The 17,269-nt window shown below is 43.8% G+C and overlaps 1 protein-coding gene across 5 annotated transcripts in view; it reads left to right on the forward strand.

The window, feature by feature from the left end:
* Window positions 1–17,269, forward strand: part of LOC139104680 (uncharacterized) — a 90,942-nt gene that overhangs the window by 60,253 nt on the left and 13,420 nt on the right. For all 5 annotated transcript variants that reach the window (XM_070660305.1, XM_070660310.1, XM_070660306.1 and 2 more), the window contains exons 5-6: window positions 15,109–15,279; window positions 16,817–16,952. In XM_070660305.1, the coding sequence (XP_070516406.1) occupies window positions 15,109–15,279; window positions 16,817–16,952 (307 nt within the window). The remainder of the gene's footprint in view (window positions 1–15,108; window positions 15,280–16,816; window positions 16,953–17,269) is intronic.

Raw genomic sequence — 17,269 nt, forward strand, 5'->3', positions numbered from 1 at the left:
GAGGATACGCGAGATAGCACGCTTTACTTGATCTAAACGATTTGTACCATCGAACGGCGCCATAAGTGAGGTGATGAGAGAAGCGTCTCGAAAGCGACGGCGCGTCGTGAAATTGATGAACGAGCGAGGCGCCCTTGCACCTAAGACGACGTCGGCCCTTCGGCGTCAATACAACATGTATTCGTCGACGTTATATTCGTCAAATGGATGGGTATTAAACGCGGTAATCGAGCTACAACTAAAAATGTCGAAAAAGATTCACTTCCACCTCCAGGCTTGTTTTTGAGAAAAGCGCGAATGGGTTCGTACGTAAAAAAAAAAAAAAAGAAAGAAACTTAGAATCGTGATATATATAGAACGCTCCGCGCATCTCCAGTACAGTCGATCTTAATTTTAACGACAAATTGTCTGCGGAAATTGCTGGCATTTCGCGGCGAGCTTTTCTGCGTGACCGATAGTTGAGGGTGATTTACGAGCAATTACCTTCGTTCCCACGTAAACAAAATTTCCTATCTATTCCGCTGGCTGCGTTATCAAGAAAACGGTGCTCCTTGCATAAATGAACTCCTCTCGGACAATCCTAACAATTCATCCTGACGACGAAACCGTCGCCAATTTCCGCGCTCCACTGATTACCCATTGAGACTGGGCTGCGGTAATTAATAGGTCACGATCGAGAACTGTCGCGGCGAGTGCGAATCTATAACTGGATTTCCTCCCGTTTTATAATAATAAAACATGTTTTCCAGTTTAGTTACGGGATAAGCGAGGCGTAATCGAACGTCCTTTACGGGAAACCGTAAATCAAGCGAGATTTTTAGCTTCGTCGTCGTCGGCGCGCACGGGGCCGGTTCAGTGCTTTTACACGTGCGCCGAGCGCTTTTATTTTTTAAATGAGACTTACGGAAGTCGCAACGAGCATTCGACAGATATTTCGCATGGCTGATTCGTAATCTTATATCGGGCGCGAATCCGCAACGTATCCTGCGAGAGGTTGACGGGAAAAACTTGATGGTCGAGGGCGCTTTTTTGATCGCGCGTTACATACAGATGGTGCGCGTGATTTATCGTATAAATTTTCCCCGATATGAATTGAATTATTTTACGACGAGAGCGCTTACTTCGGGAACGCGATCGCGCGACTTGACACAAATCTATCTCTTTCACCGAAGTAAATGTTCGTCTTAAATGTGTCGGCGGTTGTGAGTGTCGGCAAAAACACGTCGGGGCTGCAACGGTCGCGGCATAAAGCGATTCTTTTGCGCATCTCCGTCAGAAGTGTACGACTTGGATTTAACGAAAAGAAGTAGCGGAAACAAAATGAAAAACCCTCGCGAGAAGAATGTCAAACTGCCATTTCTTATGGAGATTAAAAATAACGCGGTATTCGGTGGGTCGTTTGAAGACGTCTTAAAATTATTAAACGAATTTTTTAACATATATTAATATACGTGATACCTCGCTACTTCCTTATCGACCCACGTTCGCGAGTAAAGCATGTAGAACTTGAAATAATGCTATGCTTCGATCGCGAGAAGATACAGAGTGAAAGTACTATAACAGCGAATGCCCTCGGGAATACCGTGCCGATCGTGGAGCATCGAGACGCGCGTCGCTCGGTAAGCCGAGGGATCTGAATTCAAATCCGGCCGGGAGTCGGCGGTTTTTAATTCAATTGCCACCTCGGGCGGAAAACTGGCGACCTTCCGAGAATATCTCGGCCCTCGTGAGAGGACCGTATCTTCTTGGTCCTTTCAAACACCGGGACCTAGTTAGCGTAGAACTGACCAGCCCGTCTAACAAAACTGGTTTATCGCGAACGTAACGTCGGCACTTCGGAACGAGGAGACCCCGCGATGCAGACTCTAGTTATTTGACGTCATCGGGAGAAAGAAGGGCGAAGAAAATTTTTATTAATAAATGAGAAACTTGGTAAGTTTCTTAGATTCCCGATGTCTTTGCGACCTACAACGTTTCTGTAACAAAAGCACTTCCGTGCTTTTTTTTTTATTATACTTCCGCAGTGTTCGGTTTATTCGTTTCGGTGACGCTTATCGGACAGCAAATAGAGATTAACCGTAGGTTAATTATGATCGATCGAACTTGGCGCGGCCGTTAGTTTCTTTTCGGCTCTTAAGCGCGCTCGAGCGAGCTGACCCAGTAACGGCATAAACCGTACGGCAATGTCCCGGCTTGCAATTCTCCGCGGGTCGATAGTTACTTCTCGACGGCTCCTCTCTCGTTAACTGCCTGAACTTACCGGTGGTAATCACGATGATTGCAAGGAAGGGACTCCTCTTTGGAACACGAAAAGACCATATCGGCCCGCGGATTGTTGTTTCGAAGTGTCTCTTTTATCCAACGATCTCGTCCCTACGTAATGGAAGAGAAAGAGAAGTCCTTCGCTGGCCGAAACTCGGTGACGGAAACTTCGCGATTAATCTTTTAATAACGAAGATCGCCCCGACTGAATTCGGGGCGAGCTACTTTCCGCACTTTGTTTGCTCGCCTCTTAGGCACTCGGAAATGATGTAATAATTAAAGAGAACGGAGATGCCCGGGATTACTTTGTCTAAAACTGAGAGAAATGTAAAAGATACCGTCGCGTACGCCGCGCAGTTTTATAAAAAAAAACTGCTTCGGAATCGTTATAAATATTCCATAATTCTCCACATATGAAATATCCGGGGAACGATTTATCTCTCAGAGTTTTTAATTAAAAACGGGGTGTAACGATTAAGTAGATACTAAATGGATGTATTTAATTACGCCGAACGGTGTATTCAGGAGTGAAGAGTCCCTTCATCGCTTTTATTTATCATGCAGCAGTTCGACGTGGGGAAATCCATCGAGAAATAGAATTTCTATCTCTGTTGGGTGCACGCGATAGCACGTATACACATATACACACGTTCACCGAATGCCGCGAATAAAATGTGACGCGTACGAGACGGACGATTCCTCGCGGTGCGAGCCGCGGCGTTTTCGCTACGAGTGAATTTCGCGAGGAACGACGAAATACGCGAAAACGCGATGTGGCTCTTGGCTTGGCCTACTAACGGCATAAATCCCTCGCGACGACGACGGCGTGTGTCCTCCTCATCACGCTCATTCGTACGGCCGCCAAGCCCAGCCCTGTTCCCATTTTGTTATCGATACTTTAAATTGTTTCATTTCCTGCGCTTCTGTCTGTCAAATTTGTCAAAGCGATCGCGAAATCTCGCGGACCGTTCGGCAGATAATACGCCACGCGCGTTAAACAAAAGAAAGCCCTTAATCGGCAGCTCGAAATTATTCAACGAAAAGACGGAGTTTCCTTTTCCCTTTTTTTTTTCTTTGCGAAAATTTTAAGCACGAAGTTCGATTGATTGACCGATCGCACGCACACAAGGCGAGCTCGCTGAGTAAGTTCGGCAAGAACAAAATTCGCGGAGCGTGAAAACAGAAACGCGAAGTTGTTGACCCACTAACGGCACAAATCCCCCGCCGGTGTCACGTGCCTCGGCACGCATTTCGATTGTTTGCATTCCGTTTGATTTATCTCCCTTCTGGCCGCTACAAGCGCATCGATCTTTTCGGCGAGTTCGAGAATTCCCATTCGCGTCCGGCGCTCGACAGATAATCCGATCGAATAAATCATTCGACGCCGAGGCTAGTCTTACATGAAGCACGGTATTTTCTTTAACTGAATGTGTCGTTTAAAATTCACCTGCATAATTTTATCGTTTAAATATAATTTTAAGCTAGTAATTATAAAAAGATAATTTCTCTCTTTCTGTAAATTTATAATTAATTTTATTTTCCCTCAGTCGTCAAATTTTTTTTAAAGTACTAGAGATTACAGAGCGAGCACTTCGCGCGCGTTATCACGTTCGGACATTGGTTAATTTATATTAATTACTTTAAGATAATTACAATTGAGTGATCTATAATCGATGGCGTGTTGCCGATGTCTCTTACCTTTATATCTTCCGGTTACGTTAGGTTGAGATATGTTAAGTTATTTTCCATCCTTCCGTTCTTCCTTCCTTCCTTCCTTTCTTCCTTCCTTCCTTCCTTCCTTCCTTACTTCCTTCCTTCCTTCCTTCCTTCCTTCCTTCCATCCTTCCTTCCTTCCTTCCTTCCTTCCGTGGCAATATTTTGGATTATCTTGATGTGTTGTAGCACTACAAATAATTCATCACTTTATTACACTGCTCTGCTTTTTTTTGTTTTATAATTAAAATTACTATCATTAACACTACCACTCGAAAGACGAACGACCGAAAAAATGACAGTGGACTATCGCGACGATTTTTTACAATTAAAATTAAGAAACGCGTCAAACTAAAGTATCGGATCTAAAGTATCGGTCGTCTAGTTACTGTCCAGTGCGGACCATGTTTCTAAATAGATATCTGTTATGTTCTGACCTTACGCAACGTTCGCTCGACTGCCGAATTCGCCGGGCAAACCGATTCTCGCCGCCCACCGCTTGCACATCCTCCACCTTGCGAACTTGGACCGCGAGGATTGCCGGCCGATGTAAACTCACGCACGTACTCATACTACCGCGACGGTCAGCGGGCCCGGTGATCAGCGGATTCGGCAGTCAAGCACGCGATAAGATAGGTCAACACGCGCAGTAGACTAATACGCGGCGAAATACGTTCAGACATCTAGCTTTTCTAGCTCGTTATTAGCTAGTAATAATTATCTTATACCTAGTACGTTTTGAATGTTACATTTCTGGCTCGGTGCTGGACAGTTTTGCTAGACAGCCACGAGATGAACCACGAAATTGGCTAGCTAATTATTAGGTAATGGTGGGAATCAATTTCCACTCGGATAATTTTAGAAAAGCGTGCGTCTTTCCCGCACTGTAAAAACAGATCTTATCTCGCCTCTCCGCAATTGACGAGGCGAGATTGATGAACGGCCCTCAGTTTCTGGCAGGGTGACTGGCTAATCTGTATCAACGTCAGAGGGCCGCGTAAACGCTCTACAATCGACTGTATACATAATCATGGCGATTTATAACGTTCCGCCCGAGGGAGTCGTCGTTTATCACGGATCAACGGGAAATGGAGCGCGGGCCGGTACACGTCGATGCAGAACCGATCACACGCGTCCAGCTTTAATCCGTGATCGTTTTGCGTCACGGCGAGCCGAACGCGCCTGCTGTTCGCACCTGCCCTTGCGAACGCGTCACTGTAGATCATTATTGCTATATGAAAGATGCCTATACGCTCGATAAAAGATAAAAAGCGGATTTAACGTGAAAAACAATTCGTAAAAAAAGAAAAAAAAAACCCTTTCGTTCTTTATTGCTTATATCACGGCTCTGACGTATTCGTTTCAAAGCGCTTCTTACATTTCTCAAAGAGAGTTTTTAGAAATTCTAACTTTCGAACATCGTGCCGGGTCACCGTAACCCAGTGCTCTCCATTTGAGGATTTAACCATCGAGAACCCATCTTTTGTTTTCCGTTTGAGGTTCCGGGAGAGAATCTCGAGGATCAATCTGCGGATTTGTAGAGAAAAGATCCCGCGAAATTGCCGCGCGTATTCAGGAAAGGGTGAAGCGGAAGAGGTTCCCGGCGCGGATTTTACTCGGCTCGACTGCGACACGAGCGAGCGAGAACGTCGGGGCGTGAAAATGGAACGCGCCGCAACGAGAAGTCACTGGCCTACTAACGGCACAAAATCCTCCGGTGGTGTCAACGTGCCCGCGTGACGAGCGTTTAATCCGTCCGTGCAATATCCTCTGCTTACGATGATATTCCGTCCGTTTGCGCGGACCGCCCGCGGAAAGTCTGGAAAGTCGCGGAAATGTAGACTTCGATGGCGGTGGCAACGCGTTAAAAGAATATACCGCGCCTTCTACGGAATAGACTACGGGTAAATCCCGACGTTGGCCATTCATTTGTAGGGCGATATAGATTGATGATAGATATTAACCCTTTTCAATCAGCTAACGTTTAAAAATTGTACTGGGTTGGTTTCTATTAAGAGAAATTGAATCTAGACGCGAAAAGTATTAATTTTCCGCGGCGTGTAGAGAATTGAAGGACGTCCTGCGTTATTGGTACAATGACCGCGACGAGGAAGATCGATGTAAAGGGGAAATTGAATTTGGCAGATCTGACGGAGCGATGCGGCGCATCTCCGCGCGGCGGACGAACAAACATAATTAATTTCTTGAGTGTCTTCATCCTGGCACTGCGCAACTGCATAACGAAGTTTAATTGTGTTGCCCGACGGTGGGCTCGGAATAAAGCTATAATCGTACGGGCAGCGCGGCTTAAACTGCACCGAACTCGTGAATAATGAGAATGCATTTCGGGGCGGCCTTTTGCCATACAAAAGCGCCCCCCGTGCATCACTCCGCGCCGAAACGGAGAGATAGTTGACTTCTGAAGTTTCCGCTTCGCGGGAAAACAATGTGATAGCGTTTTGTGCCGTAAGAGTAATTTGCAGCGCAATAATCCGTAAGCCGTGATCCTCTGAATTAAATCCAACGAAATTAAGCGAAGCATAAAGCTCCGCTAGCCATTTACATTTGTAAAGCACAACTTTCGCGAGCTGCCCCTTACATCGCGATTATTTATAACTCGAGAGAACTGTTTTGTTACTGAAATTAACATTCATAGTTTCCTTTCTCTTTGTATCTTCATATTATTAAAATGTGTCGATATTCGTCTTTTTTTTTTTTAAGATATTTCGATATTAGAAAATTAAGATTGACAAAACTTGAGAAAACACAGGTCGACGAACGGCAGTGTGTCAGTGTTCAATCTTCGTGTGCGATCGTCTCGAAAAAAAAGGAAAAAAAAAAAACGATTAAAAAAAAAAGAGGGAAAAAATCGCGTCTTATCTGATGATACTTCAGTTGGTTTCTTACGCGAGGTAATAGCGCCGACGAGTTTCGGCACTTCCTGCTTTCGGTACGTGACCCGGCCGTTCGTCGATCGGTGAGGTATCCTGGCAGATGACTGACGTCATTGCCACGGACGAGGTGAACGGACGGCTTTCGTTCCATTCGTGCCGCCCGTCGCCAACCTTATTTTTCTTGCGGCATCCTACGCGCCAACGACGAAGAGTTTATAATTACGACGAGCTTTTCGATCCCTCACCGTGAGCCTACGCACGTCATAACAATTATTTCGACTATAAAGCCCACTTTTGGCTAAGCTTTAATTTGACTAGAAATTTGATATCCAATCGAAGATACGTTTCACATGAAACGTGAAACTTTTGTTGAACCTAACTTCCAATTAAATTAATCGAAGCCTGGTAGAAGTGGGCTTAAAAGATGTAAAAATCCGACCGAACGCATTCGATTATTCTATTCGAATATCGATGTGACCGGTTAACTTTTTACGGCTTTAAACCTGTCTTGAAAACTAGAAGGCCCGAGTGTATCTCTAATCACTGTAGATATTGCAATCGGCACGGAACTACGATCACAAAAGAACTTGAGAACTTTCTTTCCATGACTTGGATAAAATATAGCTTTCGCGGAATTTAATAAATCCGACGTTAAAACCGAAAATTGAAACAAACTCTATATAAAATCTATGTAAATTTTAAAATACGCTGAGCGCCTCGGACACCGCGATATAAAAATCGGGAGCTTTTTATTTATTTAAAAGATTTAATAATAATATTTATTATTTACAACTTTTACGGGAAAGTTGCACGAGGTGATAAATATTGAAAATAAATATGCAGAAACGGAGAAGCGAGATGGAAATACGCCTGCCAAAGAAAATACGGCACGCGTTCAGATTTGCAGTCTCGATGTACTGGCTGACAGATAAATTACATTTTGTAGAATGGTTGCACACTCGGAAAAATATGACGGATCGGAGATCGTCGCGAATAAGAAATTAATACAGAATGTATTATTTTCATTCAGATCTCTTGCCGGATTTTCAACGTGACGCACAAGAAAGATGAAGCATGTGAATAAAGATATCCTCCGTAAATAGTTTAATAAATAGATAGTACGTATTTATTATTGCTCGTCCATTAAATCATTCGTGCCTGGCATTGTCGCGCTCAAAGGTAAAACAAAGATAAATGTCAGACTGCCGAGTAAAATATTACCGCGAGAAAAATACACAGGCGGCGGTAAGAAGACATAAATTTAAATACAATTTATAATACCGGAGGGTTGGAAGTTAAAAATGCATGAGTAAACAGAATAGAACGTTACTCGACTGCTTACAAATTTTTAAGTTCGCCAGATTGTCGTAACAACCACTCGCTTCCTACTGTTCCGACGTATCGCCGCGTCGGAAGCTGCGGATTGACTTCTAGCACACGTACGCGACATTTAGAGGCCGTAGTAACTTGGATAACAATTAATCAACAGGTGTAATTGGTATTAATTAGCAAGCAGACTTTCCGATTAATAGAAATTAATTGAGAACATGCGGAATGAGGCGCAGAGAGAGAGAGAGAGAGAGTCGTGAGACGGCGAGTGAGGGGACTGATCTTATCCGTGAATGAATTATCGCGCATTGAAAGTAAAGGGTGTCCAAGCGGCGCAACGGTAATTGACGATTCGAGCCCGATCGAAAAATTGATCCCTTCAACGAGCGTTTTATTGACCTTCGCACTTCGTGGGAAACCATATCTCTCGCTAACGACGCAATATTTTACAGCCAATTACAGGCAGCCGTTCCTAACTGCTTCTAGACAAATGCGTGCAACTTCCAGTTCGAACTGTCCGCCGTGTTACAGAACTGTCCGTCAATACTCATTATACTTAATCGATTACACGCGTGCGACTGGAAACCCGTACTTCTAAATATTTTTATCTTTGAAGCGACTTCTTTTTATCTTTCGCGATTACTTATTTGTGAGAAAATCAAATTTAATAAACTACGTTTAATTTATCAGTGTGATTGACGAATAAAAAAAATTTGTGAATTTAAGAACCTATACTTTTCCATTTTTTGCACAAGAATATATTTGCGAAATGTTAATTATAATTTTAATTAACTTGTTCTAATTGAGAATTTTTTTAACATTAATTAAAACAGCAAAATTAATAAGATTGTAACGGTAATGTAATTTTCTGTTCAGAAAAACAATTTATTATAATTTTCTTTGAATAAGGAAAAATTTCTATATGTTCCAAATATATATAGGCAAATTAGCGCTAGCATGTATCATAAATATTATTTATAAGGAGATACGAAAAGAGAGCTGTTAATATAACTTTTCCAGTTGCAACGATCATTAACAATTTCCCGAACAAAATTTGCGCCGGGCATCGCTTAAAGTTTCGCCGCGCGCAAGTTATGGAACTTCCCAAGTTACTTCCTTAGCCGTTGAATGTCCTCGTGATACACATACTACGTTCTTTCGCATTTCAAGTCTTCAATTATTGAACACGGCGTCTCGGCGGCGTTATCATCGCCGCGAGCTTTTTCTCTAATCCTCGTCGGAATCCGCTTGATGGTTTTACCGCTCGATTTTTTAAATTCCGCTGTAAGGAACTGAGTTAAGAATTAAATCCATCTTATCCGTTCCGCGATCTCCTCTCTCGTTCGATCGAGCAAGGCAATAAGTAATCGCGAAAATTTCGCGCCTTGCGCTTGCTATTCGGATGCGTTGAACATCAACTTTTTTTTATTTTAATCGCCTGTGCAATTTTCGCAACGGCCTGCTAATAACTTTCGTTAAATGCCTCGCGCAGAAATGTGGGGCATTACGCGCATTACATGCGATAATATTGCATAATCGGTTAAAGACTGGACAATCGGATATTTGCATATCGCCGATCTGCAGTCGGGCAGCATGATGCTCGTAAATTCTTCTCGTTCGCGAGTAAGATTTACATGACAATCAGTCGCGAAATACATTTCATTCCACTAATAGTTTTCTGTTCTTCCATCATTCTGGCGTATAATACCATCGTGTACGATAAACCACTTGAGACAAATTACAGCAAAGTTGAATTGCCAATCGCAATCAAGTCTAATAAAAAAATTAGAATTTAAGGCTCCTGAATTTTTTCTACAATATATCGCATTATGACGTTACTAGCGAAACTGTATACGCTGAAAGTTCCTGCATGCCACTGGCAAAAAGAAAAAGACTATTTTGTAGATATTTTTTAAGTTCTGCTAAAGCAATCTAAAATGTTTTTTTTTTTTTACGAAATTATTCTTTTACTTAAATACTTCAGAGTGTATTATACGTTTTGTACATTTTTTATCATATATGATTATTAAGTGATAAATATCTATATTTATCGCAGGTTAAAAAGAAAGCTATTCTGTAACCGAGTAAATACATTATATTAGAACGGGCAAATACTGTGTCAGAAAGTTAAGCGAGGTTATCTCGGCGTTATTAATAACATAATATCTTTCGGACGCGTGCGCGATAACTTTATCATTTGATCCTTTTTATCTTATACTGTTTCCTTATCGGTCCCGATTTTCTTCCACGTGTAAAAGAAAAAAAAAAAAAACCTCCTAACGTCGAAATTGTGTGTGCACGTAAACCGTGAACCGCCCGTGCGAATCTGAATTGCAGCAGGCCAGCTTCACCGCGGACTCGTTACTCGATTTGTGTTACCGCAACGCGGATCTGGGCTATCGACCCCCTCGCGACGCATCGCCAGTCCATTCCACCGCCCTTATCGGGCGACTCTCTCGCGTCCCCGTATCGGATGACGGCGGTCGAGGGCTGAATATTCGCAAATTATCGATCGCGTACCGAGGTGGACGTCGTCATCGGCGATCCCGCCGTGAATTTCCGGCACGATCGAGAGAGAATCTACCGCGAGCGTTCGTCGCCTCGAATTTCGGGGAACGCGGATGTCGCCACCGTTAAGAGTGATACTGAGAGGGGAACCGGGGCCGGGACCCCCTCCCGATATTTCTCTATTTCGAGTCCAACGACACCGTCGTTGCGCCAGCAGCTACGTGCTGCTCGGGTCCTTGACTTCTCTGGACTACGACTAGCGTTGCTCGCTGCTTTTACTCGCTCGAGCAGCTCTCGCCGCGCTGATACGCGAGGACAGAACGCGAGGGACGGTAGCACGGGCCACGGATCGGAGGGACTTTGTCGGGGCACCAACGCGCCATCGAATCGCTCCCATAGCGGGTATTTTCACTCCTATTTGCATTCTCACTTCTCGCCGGAGACGCCGAGTCGGTCTGGCTACCGCAATTTGTTCCCTCGACATTACTGACTCAGCCATTGCGAGAACATCGTGGGATGCTAAGATATTTTTCTTCCGAATGATCATTCCGTACGTTTTACCTGTTATTTACCTATCGTTTGTCTGTTTCGGATTTAGCAATTTAAAGCGATTGCAGTTCGTATTAATTTCACCACTTAGAAGTGAAAATGGATTGAAAATTAACTAGGACGTTAAGCTGAGCGTTTCTACATCGCCCAATTAATTTGTATACCCAGACCTGACTGCACTTGCACGCGGTTAACTTCGAACGTCGATTTTGTTAACAAGTCGCGCCACAGCCGCGCCACGTCACGATGACTCGCAAATTTATGATTATTTAATGTAGCCACGAGCGAAATGCGCACCGTCGCTCGCGATAATTTCATTTAGCCGTTAATGACCCGGATAATGTTGGACGATAGTAAATAAATTTCGACACGCTGGTGGACATCTGTAATTGACGCGTAAACGAGAACGTCCTGTTAGCCACTGCCAAAATGATTATCGCCCGAATCCACGAAAGAGTTATCTCGCAGCACAATACAAGCATCAAAGCGGAGCTTCAATAAGACTTATTTTTTTTTTTTTTACAATAAAGAAAAAAAGATTTATATCAAAAAACGCAAGGGAAAAATTTGATGGGCCTTTTTCAAGCTATTCCAAGCGATGCTGGGACCAGAAGGTTGAGACTGGAGCGAAACGAAACCGAGTCCGCCGAAGATAGAGACGACGATCCGATCTCCGGGATCAATTTTCGCGGCGCTCCCGGAGCGATTTCGATGCGGACCGAGAATACGCGCGGGCGTATATATCTGCGCGACGTATCTTCAAGCTCCCGAACCAGTCCCGGCGACCTTAATACGCGTAGACGACGTCCTCGCGGTATCCTTGAATTGTTCAGGCACCGACCGCGAGAGAATCTCCCTCCTGCCCACCCTCTTTCTCTCTCTTTCTCGTCCTCTGTTCATAATCCTCGCTGTCGATGCCGGTCGCGCTTTACTCGAGTGATCCTCGCATCCTTGGCCCAGCTTTATCCGCGACTTTGACCTCCCTCGCCGCCGACGCGTCGCGCCCGCGAAATCGCCGCGAGATTAATTAGCTCGACGCTTAAACCCGAATAAATGTGAGAGAGCGCGTTTTCCGACGATAACACGGGGGAGAATTAGTAACCTGTTGTTTTTCCACGATTTCACGGGGAAGCCCGGCTGCTCGCGCTGCAACTTCCAGTACTTAACGAGCGTGGCGGAGAGGAGAAGCCGAAGGTCGGATTGAATTGAATTTAAACGGGACGATTGTGAAAACGAACATCAAGTACTTTTCAAAGAGCAGATCCTGCATTACCTGAAGTATGATAAAAGAAAAAAGTTAATATTAAAATTGAATCCTTAAAAAAGAACAGAATTTTTTTAAAATTCATAACGTCTGAAATATTCCAGGTCGCCGTAACCCCGTGTTCCATTATGGAGTTCATTATAATAAAGTTAAATCGTTGGTAAAAATAACTTTTGCCTGCTTGGTTTGTATTTTCTTGGAAACGGCAATGGTTACGAAGACAAAAATATTTGCTCGACTTATTCAACGGCTGTAACACATGCGTTACACGCTGGAGAGAAGATTTATGACGTTATCGCGACGGTGGGCGGTTTCCTTTTATTTTGTACGGCAAAATCGCGGTGATCCAGAACGATTGCCGAAGAGCTGTATTAAATGGTTAATGAATTCGACGGCAGCGATTCGGTGCTTACCGCGTATCGGTGGCGCGCAAGCACGTCGATCGATTGTCGCGTGACGTCATCCGCAGGGACCGGCGTTCATCTTCAACTTTGGCCTTTCGACGGCCTGATATTCGATTCACGGCTCGTCTACACGTGTCGGCTGAATAATTGCGTTTTTACAAAGTCAATTAAATTGAGCAGCCGTGAAGTGTTGCCAAATAAAATAAATCACGCGGCGGCCTGGTTCTGCTTTTCCGAACCAATACATCGTATAGTATAATACGCACGACGTAGAATCGCATACGATTGTTTTACTGCCAGTGGCGAATTTATTTGGAAATCGAATCCATATCAGTTCCCAGTTTTGTTTATTTGTAATTATACATTTTGTTAAAAGTTTGCTCGTATTTGTCTTTGTTAAGTAATATTTAAATATTATATTATACTTATAAATTCTGTTATCAATCACAGAAGTATCGAGTCTACAAATATTTTGAATATCCAATTAATTTAATAATTTATTTTAGTAAATGCTTCCAATTACAATTTCAAATTTATAACCTTTCATAAACTATCAATAAAATGTATTCGCATCCATACGCACAATACTACATTTCTCTCTCTCCTTTCTCTTTCTCTCTTTCCACATTGCGTGGAATTGTGGATAACGACTGTAAAGAAAGTCATTTTACGCTTAAATGCGCTCTTATTGATAAAACTGCAAGAAAATCTAAACGTCGAATATAGGTCATCAATGATCGCATTGCGTGTATGCGTAACATAATCTATAAATGTACATTTAACGCAACGTTAAACCGACACGCTCTAATCAAAATTGTAAATTTGCTGCATTACAATCATAAACCTTAGCAATACTATTGAATTAAGCAACAGGTATCTGTCACGAGCGAAAATTTATCTTTGAACCTCGAATTTTCATCTCCAATCTCATCTCTAATCACTTGTTTATCAGTTGCGGTACCAGCCGCATCTTGTCGCATTAGAGTGAACGCGGTGCCGCAATACGTGCGCGCTCCTAACGATAATCAATAATCGCAATAATCACAATAATAATGGTAATCACGCCATTAGAATGTAGGCATAAGCTTTACCGTCGAATAATTGATAAGCTAACAGCTTACATCGCGGAAATATGGGATATTACGGTGTGGAAAATTAGCGAACTCGCGACTCGCAGGCGTGTCTGCGCTAATCCCGAGGTAGAAAAGTTGGAGAACGAATTGATCTTTTAACCGATCAGTGACATTCTTCGGGCGCAATTGCAACAAATGCACGTTGACGAGTGTCAAATGACGATTTTATAATTAAACACGTCAACGACGCCGCAAAGTATGCGAGAAAATCGTCTCGCGCGCTTTGTCCAACGCGGAGGAGCCCCGTCCGCTCGGCTCGGCTCCAATCAGATCACCGCGAACCCGCTCGGATGCTGCGCCCATCTCTCCTCGGCATGCGTGAGTGTGAGCGAGGCGCGTTTAACCTACATAAATGGAATCGTGATTGGGCGAAGTAAATGGCGAGCGCGATCTTCTCGGATAATCGATATGCAAGCGCTCCGTGCTCTCCTCGCGCGGAGAAAGCCGGTTTCGTTCGTTCGTTCGTTTGCAGGAAAAACGAGAAGGCTATAGCGAGGCTTACAGTTCCTCGCGGACGCACTGTAGCGATTTACACGCACGACCCTTTGGCTCGAACCCCGCCGAGAGTTGGATAACTTTTTTTTTTATTAAGCGATTACGAATTGATACGGCGCGAAATGTTGAAAAATGCATAACGTAAAGCCGAGGGATACATCGGAACGAATGGGGGGATTAAAGGGACTCAACGCAGCTTACTCGCGCTCCCACGATTATGATCAACTATTGAAGTATAACGCTTTGGCATTATCCTATCAACGACGTGATTCACGCCGCTCTCCTATTAACACCGCGCGGCGATCTCGATATACTTGTAACTCCAAAAATCGCAGCGCGATTCCTGAAGTATTATGTATGTTCCTTAAATGTTCCTTAAAATCTTCGTGCTGCAAAAGCCCTAATTTTTATTTTTTGAAAATATCTTTTATACCAGAACGACGCGATCGAACATACAACATGCACACTTATACATTGCGCTTTTCAAGGCGGTATTGAAAATTACAAGTGGAGGACGAGCAGTTAAAAAAATGCATACTTTGCTCTTTTGTTCACAGGGTATTATCAGCCGGCTGGTCCACTGATACAGCACCCTCCACCACCACCACCGACCTTACCGCCCATTAAGGGCCCACCTCCGGAACCAACACCCACGCCACCCCAAAACTCGGAGGGTTCGGACGACCTAGTCGCAACTTCCACAACTTCGGGAGGCACAAGTAGCACGGGTACGTTGTCAATAATCAATAATAATTAAAGAGAAGCTTTATGTTCCGCTCTATGTTCCGTGACTGCAAATAATAATTTTCACGTTTTAATTCTCGACAATAACAAAAAAAAAATAAAGTAAAACAAATTATTAAAAAATAAAACTTTGAACGATCTTCGAAATTACTTCTTGTACAAGGATTTTCTTGCTCGAGATAAGAATTTATGTAGCGTGTTACTGATATTCTCTCCAACTCAATTTTCGTTCAAAATAGTTGCCATTTATATAACATAATTGTATATGAAGCGTATATTTTCTCTTTTAATCTCTGCATTTCATAGATATCAGATAGTTCTCCTGCCTCGGTTTATCGGATAGACCTGCTGCCGAGGCAAATGTCGTCATACGTCTTGCCAGGGCAATGTATCACTAAGCGTGTCAGATCTCGCATTTACATTAATGATTTTATCGTGCAACGTACAACATAACATAGTTATCCGCGCTACAAATGCATTAATGAACGGCTGTGCAGGTGTATATTATATTAGGAGTGCACATAAGTGGTGCATGAAGGAAAACGTCACGGAAAGAAAAAAAAAAGAGAGAGAGAAAGAGAGAGAAGGATCCAAACTCGACCTTTCGTCCCTCCGTTTTCTTCTATTTCGCGTTTCCAGAAATTTGTTTTCGCGCTCCACGTTCCGTCAGCAAATTTCAGATACTTTTTTCCCCCTTTCCCTTCTCGCGAGTTTCAGCGAAACGAATCGCGTTACGAAAATTTATGAAAATTTGCTGACGGTGAAACGGGATATCCCCCTTCCCCACCTACTCCGCTCGTGCTCGCGACGTCGCGCGGATCTTAATGGAAATTCTTTTTTTCCCCCGCGCGTCAGAAATGGATTATGAATGTGTTATAAAAGCGGCGCGGCACGTTAAAATGCAAAAAGCGCATTAGCCGATTTTAAGTGGGACAAAAAGCGTCGGGTCGGTTTAAGATTAAACCACGAGAAAGCGTATTCTTCCGCGGGCTTTTTTTACGCGCGTCGGTAATACGTCGCACTGCGAACATTAGCGTGTTACGAGCGAGCTCTAAATCATGCGACACACCGACGTGAAGCGCGGAGCTAATAGCGCGGGCACTCACGGGCTTAATTGGACGGAGATATCGGCCTCCTCGATAATATGACGCTCGCTACCTTCGAGCGTCGTATCAAGATGTCACGTGTAGCCTGCCAGTGCTAAGATTGTCCTTCGATACTGATAACCGGTACTGTCAACGTCGAACGCGTATAAGCTCGGAAATGATCATTCTTTAGATACAGCATTACACTTTCGACGTATGAGATCGATACCGCGCATATAACTAAATTGATGTACTGAATAGCGCAGCTTTGGTTGCCGCTTATTCTTCATTTCGTTGCGAGGTTTTACGCCGCTACTTGAAGTTATGGCCCCGGCATACCTTACTCTAAGTTTTAAATATTACCCAGTCGTCGTTTACGAAATCGATCACGGCGCATTCGACACGCATGGGATGAATGAACGGTCGTTTGTTACAGGTGGAGGCTTTTATAGGACATTTTGCCCGCAGTACTACAACACGCCGCAGTATCCGGATATCTGTTATCAGGCGCCGACGTACTCTCATCCTCACGCTCATCCGCCGCATTACTACAAATACCCGCCTTACAGGAGGTAAGAGATTTATTCGCGTTCAACGCCTCGCATAATGACGCGACCGAGGAAAGAGGGGCCGGGAAACAACCACTTTGAAGAACGGCTTGCATGCGGCCGCCGTTGTCGCAACATTATCGAGAATCCGTTTGCGCGTTGAGTGGCACGTTCATCCGAAAGCTTATAATTATTACGTAATATTACAAGCATATCGTTACAACGCCTGCATGCAAAACCTTTTAAAGCCAATTTACTCGAGGCCTCTCGCTTTTCTTCGCGGTCATACTCGAATCGTGCTGTTGGAAGCGAGATATCATCTGCCCGAAATTCTTGTAGAT

Source organism: Cardiocondyla obscurior, linkage group LG08 (genome assembly GCF_019399895.1).
Source record: "Cardiocondyla obscurior isolate alpha-2009 linkage group LG08, Cobs3.1, whole genome shotgun sequence".
NCBI classification, from domain to species: domain Eukaryota; kingdom Metazoa; phylum Arthropoda; class Insecta; order Hymenoptera; family Formicidae; genus Cardiocondyla; species Cardiocondyla obscurior.